Source organism: Haemaphysalis longicornis, unplaced genomic scaffold (assembly GCF_048455015.1).
Source record: "Haemaphysalis longicornis isolate Haplotype H1 unplaced genomic scaffold, Haemaphysalis longicornis Haplotype H1 scaffold_6, whole genome shotgun sequence".
In the NCBI taxonomy this organism is placed as follows: domain Eukaryota; kingdom Metazoa; phylum Arthropoda; class Arachnida; order Ixodida; family Ixodidae; genus Haemaphysalis; species Haemaphysalis longicornis.
Genome location: NW_027526407.1, coordinates 50,713,581 through 50,732,026, shown reverse-complemented (window position 1 = coordinate 50,732,026; position 18,446 = coordinate 50,713,581). Strand labels below are relative to the sequence as shown.

Sequence of the window (18,446 nt, the reverse complement as noted above, 5' to 3'; positions counted from 1 at the left end):
TGTGTTTTTTTCTCGAAGATCCAAGACGTACTGCAGAGCTGGTTCATTGTTATGCATACTTCCAACATTATTTTGCGGACTCATTTCATTTATTGTTCGCTTTTCGGGGGAGATGTATAAGTTGCCTATTTTTGTGGTTTCTTATTGTACTTATTTTTTCTTTTTCTAAATTTTGTTCGACCAGTCGTCTCCATTTCCGCTATTATAACAATTACAGGTGTTAATTTTGCCAAATCTGCATTGTTGTGGATGGAGATGCAGGGCGTTACAGGGTTCACCATTTTCGCTATTTTTTTTTTCCTATTCTGAACGTTTTTTTTTTGCTGAACTTTTTTTTTGTTTTTCTTCGGTTTTGGGGGGAGGTGTGTAAGATGCATATTTCTGATTTAGTCAGATCACTTTCGTCAAATTTTTATTTTTTGGTATTTTTCTTACTTTTTTTAGGGGGGGATGTTCAAAATTCTGTCAAACCAATTACTCCGCAATACCGACTCTGTGAGACCAAATACTCAGGTGTCACTTTTGCCAAATCTGCATCAGTGTTCTAAAAACGTGGTCATCAATCTTGTTTTTAAGGCTATTATGTCTGCATATGCATCAAACCTTGAAATAACGGCTGGCGCCTCATAGGCGTTGTGAAATCTCCCCCCCCCCCCCCCCCCCTACCGGAGACTGGTAATTCCGTGCAGTGCGCTTCGCAGCTATAGCGCTATATGCATTGGCAGCGATATGCATTGATACGCGTGCCGTACTCGTGAATCTCGGCGTCGTACTCGTGAGGCGTCGTGAAATTGCCGTACTCGCTCGCCAACGTGCCCCGACGCCGACAGCGTAGTGTCGATTATGGCCGCCGCGAGAGCAGTGTGTCTTGATTTTACCTAATCGGTCAAACCGCTTCCGCTCACTGACTTGCCAGAGTCACTGTTAATTATTGATAGTGACACGGGCTAGTCAGTGAACGGAAGCGGTTTGGCCGATTAGGTAAAATCAAGACACAATGCTCTCGCGGCGGCCGTCTCGGGGTAGGGGGGGGGGGGGGGATTCACAACGCCTACAAGGCGCCTGCCGAAATAACTTTCCCTTGTTCTGGGTCATTCTGGCATTGCCGACAACGAGACCGCTGATCAAATGGCCGCTGCTGCTACACTCACGAATACAGTACTCTTCAAGAACAGTACTCTGCACTGACCTCAATCTACACATTAGAAAACACCTTCGTAAAACATAGAAGTGGAGTAAACAGGCAGACAACTAATCACACATAATAAAACAACACTTGGGAACTTACGCCCTCGACAAACGCAACAGATACACAGAAGTCACCTTGGCTAGGCTACGGATATATGGCCCACCCATGCAACGCACTCGCATTTGCTCACGGGATCTTCAAGACCCCAGTGCAGCAGGTGCGGAGAGGCTTTATGCGCAACTCACATACTCATTCAATGCAACGGACTTGACCCCACACGGCACGAACATTTTCCTGAACTGTACAGACAACACATCCAGCTACACCCTCCACACTTCTTGGCCGATGACCCAATGTTTTCAATTAAGAGTGTTTTTCAGTTTTTATCAGACGTCGTTGACTTTTCTACAGCTCTTTTCATATCATGCATAATCATCCTGGCCCTATACACCAGCCATCCTAATGGATTTTAAGTCGCTTCACTTTTGTTTTTATTGAAATAATTTAGTATTTAATTGTAAATCCGCGTCATGAAAAAAATTGCAGCATCTCCAATCCATGGATAATGGCGAGGCTGCGGAGTACGGGGACTCGAAATGACATCTGAGTTGCGCCCCGAGTGACATCCGATTTGCGCCCCGATCGTCATTGTATTTGAGCCGTGAGTTGCACCTTGGTCATTCCCTAAGTGAAACTGCAACTCACGGCTCAAATAAAATTTCGCTTAATTTTCGCTTGATGGTGGTGTGCGCACGGATGGACGTGGACGAACATTGGGAGATACTATGGTACTCCGCACCGTTACAGGCGAGGGAGTAAGCCGTTTGACTCCCAGGTACTAACTCACGGTCGTAGCCCAACTGCAGAAAATGTCAGGCTGGTGTATGAAGTGTACAAGTTACAGGACCACGAACTTGAATGGCTTCCTGTTTTGTAAGAGCTGTGTACGTTTGATGTTTATTTTAAGTCCTTCCATCAGCCAAAGTTTGGCAGGCGATTTTTAATTTATCCGCGACTTGTAATATGTGTGTTCAAAGTAATAAAAAAAACGGTCGTAGCCCAATGGGTAAGATAACTAAAACTAACTCTGTATGGTCTGCCAGGCAAAGGCTCAAATCCTGCCGGTGCCTTTGTGATCTTTTGCGATTGTATATGCTATTCGCACGGAGGCGGACAGACATTGTGCGGTCCTAAGGTACTCCACACCTAAAATAACTTTGTCTTTGGCGCTCTTTGCCGGTGTTATCCTTGCGCCATTAAATCCAAACCAGCATCCTCATCACTAATCTTTATGACATAACATCCAACCCCTTGAAAACACTATCGTATACGACGCCCTACATCTCATTTTTGAAACTGTCGTGCCGTACGTAATTAACGTAAACCTACACTGATGCCATTCCAGTTATATTCTCGAATTCAGCTAGAAGGTCCTTCCTGACAAAACAAAATAGATACCTTCCTCGAAGACGTATTAAATGTTGTCGCAAACGCCGTCTCCCGCGCATTCCTGCAGGTTATTCGGGACTTTCGACAAGACATGTTAATCTACTACGCTGCGTTGTTTTCACCCCGCCGAACATTAAAGGGGTCCTGAAATACCTTCCGCCAATGCATGGATGTACATGTAACCAAATAAGACAATGTATTAGCAATCTCCTCCCGCAAGAATTTTGTTAAAGCGATGAGTATTAGCTGAGAAATCGTAAATCAAAAACCGCGCATTATCGTCGCGCCGCGTTTCCTCCTCCTTTCGCTGTTGACCGCGCGAGAGCCTTCCCTCCCATGATGCTGCGCGCTTCAGCGGTGACGTACTTCCGCTATGGCGCTCCTACTGCCGTCTGCTACGGGCAAGCTTTGCTGACACCATGAATCCCGCACTCCGTTCAAGGCTGGAAAAGCGAACGAAAAATCTGGCCGCATTTGTGCGGCGGCCTGGCCTTGCCCTTTCGCGGTGTGCGTTGCTGCATGGCAGCACGTGACTTTTAATCGGCGGCGAACTCGCAGCCGCTCGGGGTGGATCGTGCGCTCGGCCCCATCATGCACCGCGCACTGTTTATCCAAAAAGCGCCGTATCAGATGTGGCCCCGCTGGTGCCGGGTCTTATTTTGCGGTGGTGGTAATTCCTGCCGGCGGCATGTGAAAAAGACATTTTAAACCGATACAGAACCCGTGCACAAAATGCTTCAATCATGTGACCAGTTAAGCTTGAGGCGACACGTGGTGGAGAGCGGCAACCTTGGCAAAACATGCTCCGGCTCTGAGCTTTCTAGTGCTGGAGCGAGCGCCATTTCTTTGACAATCTCAAACATCGGTTGCCTTGGCAACAAGGCACAAACCTCCCCAGATGTCAGTCACGGTTGCTTGATCCCGGTTCAGCTCGGGGCCCCACCTCGCGACATGTGGGCACTGCAGGCGTACCACTCACTTCCATTGGGAAGTGTGAGATGCGTTTGGCATTACAGGAGGCGATGGTGTGTGTGTTGTGGACGCCTTTGTTTCGCGATGAAATGCGACGTTGTGCTTCTGCGGGTGGATAGTGCTTCCCATGGTGTGGATTATCTTTCTCGAGCGACGTACGACTCAACCTCGCATGGGGTATGTGCAGTGTGCGTGGCTAAAAGCCATCTCGGCTTGCGCGCCAGAGTTAAGTGATTTGCTGTTCGTCCCCGCAAACTGCGCGTGAGGTGAGTGCCGAATTTACGACGGGCAGGAGGAGGCAACCTATCGTCTGTCAATCGCGGTTCAGACTTGCAACGCATGTTGTGACGTTGTGTTCGTTCGAAACGCATCTCTGGATTGTTTTGAAGTGGAATAAAATGTATCCGTCAAACCCGGGCATTCGGATCAGGGCGTTCTCTGCGATTGCACGAAAAAAGTGCCACGGGGCTTTAACGCTTTCTTTACGGAACGTACTCAGGTAAGAGAATATCCATGTCGTGTTATGGCCGTGTTGCATTCAATACGAACGGTTAAGCGTTTGTTTACACTTGTTTCGTTTGTCGTGAAATGTCCAAGCACTCCGGCACTCTGCTGGCAGATCAGCCGGCGAGCCGACGCTGAGCAGACGGCTCATCTCTTTGCCGGAAGTGCGTGAAAAAGCCGCCCAATAGCAGGATGTCTAGCTCATGACGAACATCTGGGAGTCGATGATGTAGACATGTGAAGATGGCGGCGTCCAAAAACACGAAGGAAAGGGTGAGAAAAAAGCGACAAACTTTGCAACAAAAGTGTGAGCTTTCCGCTGCGCGTAAAAGAGTAATACTTGGCCCAGATGACCTTGACGACCCTATCTAACGATTGCGCTACTTCATTTAGTGTGCTCAAAACGCCTTTCAGGGCCCCTTTAAAAGCACGTTGACGTGTGCCGCTAAAGTTGACGCGCGGTGCTAAAATTTAATGCTTACCGTAGTTTAAATGTAGATCAATGTGAGCGAAAACTAAAAAAAAAAGCAATAAAAATGTCCGCTCAATTTTTTTGATAACCAAGTATAACAACCACGGTCTGTTACAGGAAACAAAAAAATAAAAAGCAGCAAAAATAAAAAAAACGGGCTACGAAGTAACGAAATTACAAAGGTGTACGCAATCCAACCTTCTCCCTCGATTGACTAGAAAAATACACAAAACACTCATAACCAACTCGTGGAATCGCAAAAAGTCTCTGTCCAGTGCCTTCACTCGTCGAACACAAGCAAAGGAAAACAAGCTGTCTGTTTTCAATAAACGTATTCGTTCAGTATACCACCAAGAAAACGATAGGTTGGTGAAGAAGTACGCATTCTCAAAATTTCTGTAGTTTTTTTCTGGTGGAAGGGAAATACAAAAGAACCGGCGGAATGTAGTGCAGGAACAGAAACGCCTGGTGCCCTAAATTAATTCACAGTCCTCCAGTGAACGGCGTGCCTCATAGCCCTGATAGCGTTATTGCGTCAACACCCGAAGTATTGAAATGATCCGTGCCGCCGCTCAAATGGCAGCAAATGGGCTTTTGTAATGCGTCCGACTTAAAATCAATTCGGCAAAGACCAACTCTGCCCGATGTCTCCACATTAGCTTGCCAACCAGCGATCTAACTCACCAACGAAAAAACACGAGGCGGACCGCGCAAGCCCGTATCTAACCCGGGCCCCAAAATTTAACAGAAAAGTAAGAGACGAGCGATAAACGAATCTCGATAGGAGGAAGAGAACTCCTTGTTCCAGGTGCTAACGCTGTTTCTGCGTATCGTCTTATTCAAGCAAAGGCGCGACGCCCAAGCTGAGGAGACCGAGCAAACTACTGTCTAAAACAAAGAAGAAACAAAAAAAAAACAGGGAGGGAAAGGGAGGCAACTTCCGTCTCGAGGTGATAACATTGCTGCGGCGCCATACAAAGCAAGCCCGAGACGCCCAAGGCAGCGTCGCTACTTTCGCTGTTAGTTATCGTATGAAGCCAACGGTGAAAGCATATAATCGCTTCGCAGCAGCCATCAAAAATTATTTTAAAAAAGAAAACTCCCACCTCCCCTCGCGGGAACCCCTGTGTAGATGCGACGCATAGGCGGAGCGGCGAAGGGACCGCGTTTTACAGCGCGCATAACGTTGAGGGGACAGCGTAAGCAGGTCCCAGTCGATGACGACGTTGGCGTACTTGTAAAGCGGCGTGGACTCTAGTTGTTTGAGCCAAGCGTGGATGTTGCTTCGCCGGAGAACGGCACACCGGTTACATGCGCAGCGCGCCCGAAGGAGAGGAAACCGCGGAAGAGAGAGTACTGCACGTGGGCCGGCCCCAGCGCGTCTGCCGCGGCTATGACGCAACACAATCCACTTTAATCCAATCCAAATCAAATCCAATTCAAGCCAATCCAAGCCAATGCAATCGAATCCAATCCAATGCCCCTCGCGAGAGAGTGTTCGCTATAGGAGAGGAGAAGGGGTGAGCGGCGGAGAGCGCAGCTGGCGCGGCGAGGAGAATGGGGGAGGGGCGGACAACGCCGACGACGACGCCGGAGGGAATAACTTTTATTTACATAGTGGATTAGGGCGCGGTGGGCGCAACCCTGAGGGTTGCGACGACTTCAGCCGCTCGAGTCACGAGCTCCTTCTGGAGCGGGGGGTCCGAGCGGCCCAACGCCTCCATCCACTGGTCAGGGGAATTAATGGAAGGGAATGGGTCCTCTGCACAAGCCCACATTTGGTGCTGGACCGTGGCCCTTTCACCGCAGCGGGGGCAGAGGGTGGATGGATACAGGGAGGGGTGGATGTGATGCAGGACTGCTCTGCAGGGCAGGGACTCCGTTTGCAGTTGACGCCAGAGGCGTTCTTCCTCTAGAGTGAGGGATGAGTGGGCGGGGGGAAGCTTGCGGCGGGAGAGGCGGTAATGCTGCGAGACCTCTCTGAAGGTCAGGAGACTATCCCTGGCTGATCTGGCTCCATGGAGGGTAGAGTCCACATCGTATGCCCGGGTGACAAGTGCGACAAGGCGAGTGAATCAGATGCTCTGCATCTAAAATTGGCCGCGTATCTGCTACTTTCGTTGCAAATGTCGTCAAAAGACGATATGACGGAATCTTGAAGCGCTAGGACACAGGGACAAGCGAGTGGGACAACACGCTTGTCCCTGTGTCCTAGCGCTTCAAGATTCCGTCATGTCATACCAACAGGCCCAAAGCAGCACCCTCGTCAAAAGACGATAGTTTTTGTAGACATTTGCCAAGGAAATGCCCCCCTTTGCTTTCCCGCCCACCTCTCATGCTGTTCCTGTACCGTCGCGCTCATCCCAAGGTATACACACTAAAGGTTCGCGCAAGGCGATTTGAATTTACCGCGTTCCACTGCTACAGGCCGGGTTCCTCGAAGCCAGCACTGCAGTACGGCGGAGACGCGCGTGAATGGAGGCGGCCGACTAGAAGGTTTGTAGAGCCGCGTGGCCGTGCTCCACGTGCGTTCCAAGCAGAACGTTGAACCTAGCTAGTGGAAACCTTTCGTTGCTGTTGCCGCGTGGCTTTTCAATGCCGCCACGAGGCGGCGGTTTTCTGCGGTAGATGTAGAATATCATTTCTTATCGAAAAACCAAACATCCATGAATTTTTTAATAAAGGAACACTGTAAATATCCATTGTGTACTAATTTCCTGTCTTATATTTGCGTAATGCCTTGTTTTTGTTCAACAAAGTTGACAAGTATGAACATATAAACCGGGCTTAGACGTTTACATTTGGCTGTGAGTATATAAGACTATTGCGCTATATATATCAATTTTACTTTGGCCGGGTGGCTGAATCGAGTTACAGACAGACATACGGACCGACAGACATAGAGACAGACCAAAATTTCTGGGTTTAAGTAGCCCAAGAAAGACTATCGTCTTTAAAAAATAAAGAGGGAGGGAAAGGGAGGGAACTTCCGTCTCGAGGTGATAACATTTCTGCGGCGCCATACAAAGCAAGCCCGAGACGCCCAAGGCAGCGTCGCTACTTTCGCTGTTAGTTATCGTATGAAGCCAACGGTGAAAGCTTATAATCGCTTCGCAGCAGCCATCAAAAATTATTTTAAAAATAAAATTTAACAAGCAACAGCTGCGGCAGATCAGGGTTGGTTTGGTTAGCTGTCACACCACCAGGAAGTTCAAATAACGTATCAATATGTATTCTGCTGGCTCTTTTACGGGTGCATTACTACTGCCAGGTTTACTGCTCCACCAAAAGCTAACATCGGTTCGAAAATTTTGGTGCGAAAAATGTAAATCCTATGCATGTAAACCTCATCAACAAACTCCCCGAATTGTTGGTTTCTGCCTCGTAATCAAGCCTGCAATCTTGAATACGTGTAAAAAGCCGCGGGCCAGAAGGTTTCGAAAACCGTACAATGGACCACCACACATCTCAAAAGTTCCAAAGTTCAGTTTCAGAAATGATCATCATTTGCGCGGCGGGCAATCTAATTGTGCTTGTGTGAGCCTGAACCCGTTATTTTCCTTGCCCACATCTATTTCATCGAGTAAGGTAAAAAAATTGTTTGTGATGTCGTCTTTGTTCGCGATACGATCCACCTCATTTTCGACAGTCGTAAATGCTTGTCTTCGCACACACCTGTTCCCGTACGTGGTTCTAATCGTGAGTCATCTATCTTCATTCCAAGATCGTTTTTTTTAGAAAAGAACAGCAAGTAATACACCTAGTATAATTTGCTGCCATTACACTAATGGGTGAAAAGATGGGAATACATACCCGATGAGCTTAATTTCTCATGCGCTGTTGGCCCGTAGTCACAGTAGCCACAGCGCAGTTGAGGTGAATTGGTGCTGAACGTTGAAGCCTCGACGAGGTACCTATAAGCACTCGCAGTCTTTCTTGCATCGCCCTCGCGGGATACCCCACACGTCCATGTCACGGATATCATTACGGCCTAGAACGCGAGGTGGACCAGATAACTTGTTTTGAAAAGTGTATGCACGTTTATATAGTATTTGACAAGACATGCAGAACAGTTCATTCAGGCCCGACGAATGCTCAGACATCGACGCGGCCAAACGACTAAGCCCTTAGCGACAGCTCCGTTATTGCGTTGTCAACAAAACCTTGGCACTCTACGCCTTCCGGTCGTTGTCCGCACTGTTATCGCACTTAAGGCATTATATAAGTTTGTCAAGTTTGCCAGCTGCTTGTATTGCTCTATGTAGTGAATATTAGCAATCATGCCTACCTTCCGGCACCTCTGATTGATTGTAGAGTTTAACGCGCCGACGCAACGCAGGCGATGAGGCACGCCGTAGTGCAGGGCTCCGGATTAATTTTGACCACCTGGGGATGTTTAAAGGGGCCCTGAAAGGCATTTTGAGCACACTAAATGAACTAGCGCAATCGCTAGATTGGGTCGCCAACGTCACCTGTGCCAAGTATTACTCTTTTACGCGCAGCGGAAAGCTCACACTTTTGTTGCAAAGTTTGTCGCTTTTTTCTCACCCTTTCCTTCGTGTTTTTGGACGCCGCCATCTTCACATGTCTACATCATCGATTCCCAGATGTTCGTCATGAGCTAGACATCCTGCTATTGGGCGGCTTTTTCACGCACTTCCGGTAAAGAGATGAGTCGTCTGCTCAGCGTCGGCTCGCCGGCTGATCTGCCAGCGGAGTGCCGGAGTGCTTTGACATTTTACGACAAACGAAACAAGTGTAAACAAACGCTTAACCGTTTGTATTGAATGCAACACGGCCATAACACGACGTGGATTTTATCTTACGTGAGTACGTACCATTAAGAAAGTCCCGTGGCACTTCTTTGGTGCAATCGCAGAGAACGCCCTGAGCCGAATGCCCGGGTTTGACGCGTACATTTTATTCAACTTCAAAACAATCCAGAGATGCGTTTCGAACGAACGCAACGTCACAACATGCGTTGCAAGTCTGAACCGCGATTGACAGACGATGAGTTGCCTCCTCCTGCCCGTCGTAAATACGGCACTCACCTCACACCCGGTTTGCGGGGACGAGCAGCAAGTCACAACTCTGGCGCGCAAGCGAGAAGGCTTTTAGCCAGGCACACTGCACATACCCCATGCGAGGTTGAGTGGTACGTCGTTCGAGAAAGATAATCCAGACCATGGGAAGCACTATCCACCCGCAGAAGTACAATGTCGCATTTCATCGCGAAACGAACGCGTCCACAACACACAGGAGGCGATGCACACACACACACACAGCTTCGGTCGCTGCATTGGCTTAGCTGCAAGCTTCGTTCGGACAATCAGCGATGCTACGACGATACAGAGCTGCGTGAGGACGACGTGCTAACCACTTCACGTATTTAAAAACACAGGGGCAAAGAACTAGGTTCATCGGAAGCAAAAAATCTTTCCTCCATTATAGTGCGTGAAATATACTGGCTAGTGTGCCTAGGGCGGGCTCCAGGCGGGCGCCGGGAGCGATGTACGCGGCCGTCTGCCGCTTGGGGCGCTGCCGTGCGGGAGTGTGCGCGTTCATCCGGCCCGAGCAGATCGCGCGGTTACCTCCGAGCTGCGTAGCAGACGGCAGCGGCAGAACTTTCCATTCCCGCTTGCGACGAAAGCGAGCGAAAGCGACGGGAATTCTGTCGCGCAACCAAAATTTGTCCCGACCATTCGACAAAAACGATCGTCGCGCGACAAAGCGACGGAATTCCTGCCGCTCTCACTCGCTTTCGTCGCAAGTGCGAACGGGCCTTTATGCGCAATCTCCGCCCCACATAAAACAAGCTCTTGCTTGTCGCCTGAGCATACGGTTGATATCTGACTACGTTACACTGTGCTTGCCAGTGTATTTAAACGATGTCACTAGGTTTGAAACGTACGCGCTCGGCGTGCAGCTTTGTAAACGCAAGCGGTTTCACATACGCACGCTATTTTGCTGCTAATAGAGTTTTAGTACAGCGTTTGTGGCCTTTGCATACGCTAAACGCTAAATTTTTGCGTCCCGCCACGTAAACACCGCGAGGGGAATTTGTTTTAGTAGAGCGTCTCATCAGTTTTGCGTAGCGACACACTAATGCATACGGCGCCATCTGTCAAATGTTTTCCGAAATGTCTCGCCGGCTGATCTGCTAGCGGAGTGCCGGAGTGTTTGGACATTTTACGACTATCCAAACAAGTGCAAACAAACGCTTTCCCGTCAGTATTGAATGCAACACATGGGTGCAGCTTGTCAGAACACGGGTTCTCGCTGATCGAGTGCAGCGTTGGTTTGCTCTTCGCCTTCACGTTCATCGCCGCTGATAAAGCGATCCGATCCGGCGCGTTTTGTGCACGGGTTCTGTGTCGGTTGAAAATGTCTTTTTTCACATGCCGCCGGTAGTAGGAATTACAACCACCGCAAAATAACACCCGGCACCAGCGGGGCCACATCTGAGACCGCGCTTTTTGGATAAACAGTGCGCGGTGCACCAAAGGGAACGAGCGCACGATTCTCCCCACGCGGCTGCGAGTTCGCCGCCGATACCAACTGCAGCCCTGCAGCTACGTACACCGCGAAAGGGCAAGGCCAGGCCGCACACATGCGGCCAGGTCATTCGTTCGCTTTTCCAGCCTGTCTCCATGGTGTCTACAGAGATGAAAAAGCCGAAAGAGCTGGCCCGTAGCAGACGGCAGTCTGTGGGAGCGCAATAGCGGAAGTACGTCACCGCTGAGGAGCGGAGCATCATGGGAGGGGAGGCCAACAGCGAAGAAACAGTTGAAAGGAGGAGGAAATACGGCGCGACGATAATTCGCGGTTTTTGATTTACGATTTCTCAGCTAATACTCATCGCTTTAACAAAATTCTTGCAGGAGGAGATTGCTAATACATTGCTTTATTTGGTTACATGTACATCCATGCATCGGCGGAAGGCATTTCAGGACCCCTTTAACGTGCGCCGAAATCTCGTACACACGGGCGTTTTTGCTTTCCGCCTCCATCAGAAAAGCGGCCGCCGCAGCCGGGAATCGAATCCGCGACCTCGTGTTCAGCAGCGGAATGCCTTAGTCACTGAGCCACAGCGGCGGGTCTTCGGCATCTCTAAGACGGCGCGAAATGAACCAGGGCAGGAAGGGGAGTTCGAAGTTCTGTACGTCGCTCGAACACAACATGCCCTAAGCGGCAAGAGTCGCGCAGCACACGACGCGCGGCGACCCGTGGCTTCCCGACGAGACTGAGGTTGCGTGATTGATCACGTGGTCCTCACGTGATCAAGCTCCCGCGAAACCAAAGACGCAAAGGTTACTAGTTCGGTTTAGCGGTTACAATTTAGTGGTTACATCCGTAGCACCACAAAGCAACCACTACGTTCAACGAGATCTTCAGCCGTTACCATTACTCATGTAGTGGAAAAGATTTACCCGCTTAGAGTATGCTATCAGGCACTGCGAAGGACGCACTATGCCCCGTGTGGGTATGCTCTGATACGGTGGCCATGGGCAATAATGGGTACGTAGTGAATGGGAACTGTGAAGACGACGAGGAGGTAGCACCGGCCTCGGAGAGAACGCGCCACGATCTCTGATAGCTCGTTGCATCGTGATCATCGCTCCGGCTAGTCTCAGTGCCTACCTGAATACCGTCACCTGGAACGCTACCATTCCCTGCCAATAAACACCTCTTCACTCAATATAAAAAGGCTTGTAACGTTTATTGGACTGGCTTGTAACCGTTGCTATAGAACTTAAAAGCGTTTATAGGTAGCCATAAAGGTTACGGCGTTTAGAGTGTAGTAATCTATTTCTAGGCCTATATATTTATCTACATGTGGTTTATCTACGTTTGCTCAGTATTGGTGAATTCCTCTTGTGGATAGGTACGCAGCGGTCACCGGTCAAAAGCAGCAGCGGCATTTTTTCTGCCCCGCTGTTCCCATTTGCAGCGAGACATACAATCCATAAAGAACTATTCGGTTAGGCCGTAGAATAAAAACACCGCAATTTTGTACTGTTACCAGCGAAGACAGCTGTATGGTTTCCTGTTCTGGATTCGTATTCGATGCGTCACTAATCGCAAATAGCTATTGTTCTTTGTTCATCACAGGGGCCCGGATTATGCCTCCAGAACTTCTAAACTGGGCGTTTTATTTTTCCCTTCTCTGCACATCAGCGCATGCGTATATACACCAGCGAAGAACCCACGCGTAGCTGCTTGAGATGTAGACGGGGGGAAGGACACAAAGTTCCCACGGAAGAGAGGTGAAAGCACATCATGTAATCACTTACTAAAAGGTGCCGCTATTGAAAAATACCTTGGGTGAACACACTTGCAATTGGGGCAGTGACTAGACAAAAACTGATTAGCTACGGCACTGCATAAAAGACCACACGTATGGCTGTAATTTAATTTATAGTTCCCATTTCTCCCTCCTCTGTGCGTATATATTATATACCGCTTGTATTGTGTGAATAAAACAGTTGATAGTTTACACTCGTCTTGTGTATGTCAGACGAGCGGTTGCACTAATCAGACGAGTCAGTTACACGAATGGTTGTAATAACCTTTTTTTATCCCAAATACGACCGCAAGCTATCGTGTGAAGACACTTTAAAAACTAGCCCTGAATACATGGTAGGTATTGTAAACGAAACCTTTAGTGCCCTTCGGGTAACAAAACTTTTTTTCTGCTGAAGAAAGGCAAGTTCAGGAAAACGACATGGAACACAACAGCATGTAATGTATGGGGACCCCCCGGCCGGGGCCATCCGAGTTATGGACAGGTAAACATTTGCACGAATGGGTAAATGTTACAGCGCCCGATCAGGGGCGCTGGCCTCAGAAATGCGAACTAGGGCACGTCGGTAAATACCCCTCTACTTTCATTTAACTTCAACTTCCCCTGTCAAGCTCACTCGTTTACAAATCATGTTCTTTATTGCACTGCACCACAATTTCCGTGTACTGTGTGCTCCCTCTTCCTTGACCTGCTTTCCAGGAATGGCATTTGAACGCATTGAATAAGTAAGCAAGTATGTACAGAAAACTCCAGAGAGAGAGAGAGAGAGATGTTTATTCGAGCTTTCTAAAGTGGGAGTGGTTGCCTATAGTCCGGGAATCCATCAGGTGAGCAGAGAGCCTTCGCTATGGATGCCAGGAGCTGCTGTACGTCCAGATGGTCGCTGGTCACCACGTTCTCCCACAGCTCAGGGGTGGGAAGAAGGGATCGGAGAGATGGAAGTTTGGGATTGCACCCACAGTGTATTATAATATGAGCTAGAGCTCCGGGTTGTGAACAAAACTGGCATACAGCAGAGTATTGAGTGGGAAACACCCGATGCAGGCGAACTGGGTGAGAAAAGGTATTGGTTTGTAGTCTGCGGAGCAGCGATTCTTCTTGCTTTGATAGTGCAGCGTAAGGGGAAGGAAGTGTTGTCTGTCGGAACGGTAATATTGCGTGATGTCTTGATACGTTGCGAGCGGTATTGACGATGTGGTCTCCTCAGAAGCCTGGAGAGAGAGGGCGCAGGCTTGCTGATGAGCAACGTTGTTGCCCGTGAGGGAGGAATGGCCAGGAGTCCAGATGATATTAAACTCCAGAGTGCCCAGTGGCAGTGCCACGGTACCTTAAACAGAAACTTCCTTCTAAACTGAAGAATTTGGTCCTACAAACGCGTGTCACTCGTGATCTCCTGTAATTTATGAAATTTAAACACAGGGTGGCTTCCAGTTTCCCCTGTAGACGGCTTTGCGGTTTTAACGTGTTTATTCCGTACACTTATTTAACTCCGCTGGCCATCCTTCTTCATAAAGTGTAAGACCATCGAGTTTTTAATTGCCTCGTATTGATTACAATTATCTATTTGTCTTTTACGAAACTGCGGCTTGCGTTTGTTAACATGTTCGCTGGCGGTGCTAGCCACTGCGCCGTTCAAATCCTTGTTGCTCCAGACGTGTAAGCACACTGTAAAACGATTTACACGCTTCTTGTCTATAACCAACAGCCTTACACCCTCTCGAAAAACAAAAAAAAAACCGTTTGTAAAGGTGTAATCAACGATAAAACGCCTTTTAAAAGGATGTATTCCTGTGTTTCGCGTGTAAGCGTGTTTTAAACAACAAAAGACCCTTAAAGGGTGTTTTCGTTCATGTTTTTGCTAGGGTGAAAGGGTGTTAGTTATAGACACTCATTTGCACCCCTAAGGGTGTAAATACAAGTCTATACGCCTATCAAGTGTGTAAGTGAAGAATAAATTGATAAGTTACATCTTTAAAGGTGCTAATAAATGTACAGTGTATACTGATTACTAAGCCGTTTACAATGCCGTCCACGAAATGGGATGCAGGGACAGGCGGATTCAATATTGCTCTTCGCGAAATCGCGCGCGTCACACCACTGGCAAAGGCAAGACTGGAAATCCCGGCTACGCAACCGTCCGTGGTCCGCCGCTCCATTTCGCTTCCTTCAAGATCAATGACGCCGTGCTGAAGGCCACCCCGTAAGGTAGCTCTCATACGTGCACTTACCTTCCTTTGCATTTTCAATTATTCACTTTGTCGGAAGCGTATACTCTATCAGTCTCGAGCCTAAACGATCAATTAGGAATATGCAAGCTCGCCCAGGGAACAAAATCAAATTGAGATTGTCGGCACGCTCCGCGACCACCTCTTACGTCACGATGCTGATCAGCGGTCCTATACCAGAAGCAGAGGAATAGTTGAAAGCCGGATAAGATGTGCGAACTACGACACTATTTGCGTATGTCCTCCATTTTCACCTTCACACCTTTTTTTTCCTGCCCTTCCGTATTTTCTCGGCCGAGGTCGGTGTATATAAGGATCCCCGCTGTCCGATTCTCTTCAGCAGTTCTCGGTTCACCAAGCTACCACTTCCATGGTAAGACAAAGGTTTTCTGCGCTTCGTTCCACCCCAGTGGGCTTCATAATCGTTCGCTACGTATTTCGAGATGTAAACTGCTGTGCCTTGTCTCTACGGCGTACGTGATATTTTTTTGTCTTAGTAAAATTGTTGAAAGGAGAAAACCGTATTTGAAATCATTCTCTTCGTTAAAGACTAAAAGTGCCAGTGTTACTCTTCCTAAGCGATTGTAGTTTAAAGCTTCACATCTACGATGTCAAAGAACTAAAGTTCCAAGTTATTTACAAAAAAAAATGAGACCAGCAAAGACTGTCTTGTTTCTTCGAAGTCTCTTTAGTTTGCCGGGTAAACAACAAAGCAATCCTCCCCGACCTGAGGATCGTTTCTGGAGTCAAAATTTATACTCTAATAGCCACTCCTTCTCATCAGTGCATGGTAAAATAACTCTTCTCATTCCACTCTTCCCGTTATTGGACAATGGCCATACATTGGTTGGCGGAAAGCGCGCAGTGGAGGTGGTGGTGGTGGTCTGCGGTGACGTACTTAGCTTGCCCATCTAGGAATCCGAAATTGTGCGACATAATTCTGCTGTTGAAGTAGTGGAAAATTATATGACAGTATGTTCTATTCATTTCAGTACCGCGCTTGCGTTATCCTCGCCCTGGTCGCCAGCTCCTACGCTGGCTTCCTCCACGGTGGTTACCCGGGTTTCGGCATCGGTCACGGCGTTGGTCTGACCAGCTATGACCTCAGCCACGGTGTCGGCTACTCTGGTCTGACCGGCTTTGGCTTCGGTCCCGGTCTCGCCTACGCTCCATCCGCCAGCTACGCCGTTGCTGCCCCAGCCGCTGCTCGCTACGTGTCTGCCTACCAGAGTGCTCCGGCCGTGACTACCATCCACGCCGCCCCAGCTGTTACGGCTGTCCACACTGCCCCCGCTATCGCCACCGTTGCCGCCGGCCCTGCCGTATCCCGCTTCACCACCTTCCAGTCCGCCCCAGTCGTGGCTGCTGCCCCAGCTGTCGCCACCTACGCAGCTGCCCCCGTCGCCACTGTGGATGCCGCTCCAGCCCGCTTCACCACCTTCCAGTCTGCCCCGGCTGTGTCCCGCGCCACGACCTACCAGCAAGCCCCAGCCGTCACCAAGGTCTTCCAGTCTGCCCCTGTTGTCGCCGCTGCCCCATCAGTGTCTCGCCTCACCACCTACCAGTCTGCCCCAGCCGTCACTAACTACGCTGCCCCTACTGTGAACAAGGTCTTCCAGCCAGCCGTGGCCACAGTGGCCGCTGCCCCAGCCGTGTCTCGTCTGACCTCTTACCAGGCCGCCCCAGCCGTTACCAAGGTGTACCAGTCTGCCCCAGTCGTTTCCGCAGCCCCGGCTGTCACCAAGGTCTACCAGTCCGCCCAAGCCGCTTCCCGAGGGGGCAACTATGGTCTCAGTCAGGGTGTTGGCCTCACTAGCTATGGCATTGGCCACGGCGTCGGCTACTCCGGTCTGACCGGCTTCGGAGTTGGCCAAGCTCCATCCGCCAGCTACGCTGTGGCTACCCCTGCCGTTTCCCGCTACGTTACCGCCTACCAGGCTGCTCCAGCCGTGACCGCTGTCCAGGCCGCCCCAGTCGTGGCTGCTGCCCCAGCTGTCTCCACCACCTACCACGCTGCCCCGGCTGTAGCCACCGTTGCCCACGCTGTTCCGGCTGTCACCACCACCACCATCCACCACGCTGCCCCAGTGGTGGCCACCATCGGCCACGCCGCCCCAGCCCTTGCAGCTTACCACGCAGCGCCTGTTTACGGCTACGGAGTCGGCAACGTTGGCTACGGCGTCGGCCACTACGGCTTCGGTCATGGTCTCGGTTCCTATGGCCTGAACTACGGCTACGGCCTTGGCTCTCCCTGGGACTACAACACCCTGCTCCGCAAGAAGAAGTGTGAGTATAAGGTCCCAGAGTGGCCGTCAATGCTTGCTGTTTACTGTTTTAAAAAAGCGAAAGTGATTTGTCTCCTTCCCTTTTTTGCAGAGGTACTTCACTCTACAAACTACACAGAAAGCAAGAAAAGAAGACGGGGAGCTGCATTGTCAACGCTTTGCTACTGCAGAGAAATAAATCTCGATTTGTGCAAAGAATTCTGTGGCATCCTGGTTATACTGCAAATCGCTCTTGTGTCATAAATGTCATGACCACTCCTGCTGCGCGCACTCACAAAATGGAGATTAATTAGAAAAGATTTCTTGAACATAGACTACTAAACGGGAAAGAAACCTAAAAACTACTCTTTTTTGTTGTTTATGTTTTCGTATATAAATGGTTTATGCTGCAATGCTCGCGATAGATATCGGAGCGTTGAAAGCTGTCTGCATACTTACGTGAAATAATTTTTAGATACAGCTGCAATCTCTTCATCAAACAATATACCTCCGTACAGTTACAGATTACGCTTACAAAAAGGCCGGTAGAGCCGTTTTTGAAATGGAGGACCGGAGATCCAGTGGAGTATGCGGGAAGTTTAGAAAGTAGGCTTGTAGGCCCAGTTCAGTGGTCAAAGAATATTTAATGCGAAAAATGGGTCGCGATATGTACACTTGGCAAGAAGTGGTATTATGTCACTGATAAGAGACCACTTTCTACCTTGCGTTAGATACTCTAGAGACAGCTTTCAAAGTTCACGTAGGAGGCCGCTGTCAAGGTGGCAGTTTTTTACGGGTGTCAGAATCCAGACTGCCGTGGTTTATGTGGGTTGAATGGTGGAACCTGCAGTGGTTAATGTGAAGATACGACACGGAGTAAAGGTAGCACCATTCCATGCTAAATGATGTAGGGTGGCTGGTGTTATACTGAGGGGGCCGTTCCTTTATATTAATCTGGAAGAACTCAACTACTTTCAAAATAACTTTCGTTGAAATTCTGTTTCTTTGCAGTGGCTTTGGTCAACACTCGTCAACCCACAAACACGTTCTTGTAACATGACAAGGC

At 49.2% G+C, this 18,446-nt stretch overlaps 1 protein-coding gene across 1 annotated transcript in view; it reads left to right on the top strand.

Annotated features, from left to right (window-relative positions):
- The window catches only part of LOC144143007 (uncharacterized), a 24,703-nt gene extending 7,104 nt beyond the window's left edge, over nucleotides 1–17,599 (top strand). Inside the window, exons 3-4 of the mRNA XM_077674831.1 lie at nucleotides 16,072–17,402; nucleotides 17,493–17,599. Coding sequence (XP_077530957.1) covers nucleotides 16,072–17,402; nucleotides 17,493–17,494 — 1,333 coding nt within the window. The 3' untranslated portion in view covers nucleotides 17,495–17,599. The remainder of the gene's footprint in view (nucleotides 1–16,071; nucleotides 17,403–17,492) is intronic.
- Nucleotides 17,600–18,446: the final 847 nt, after the last annotated feature.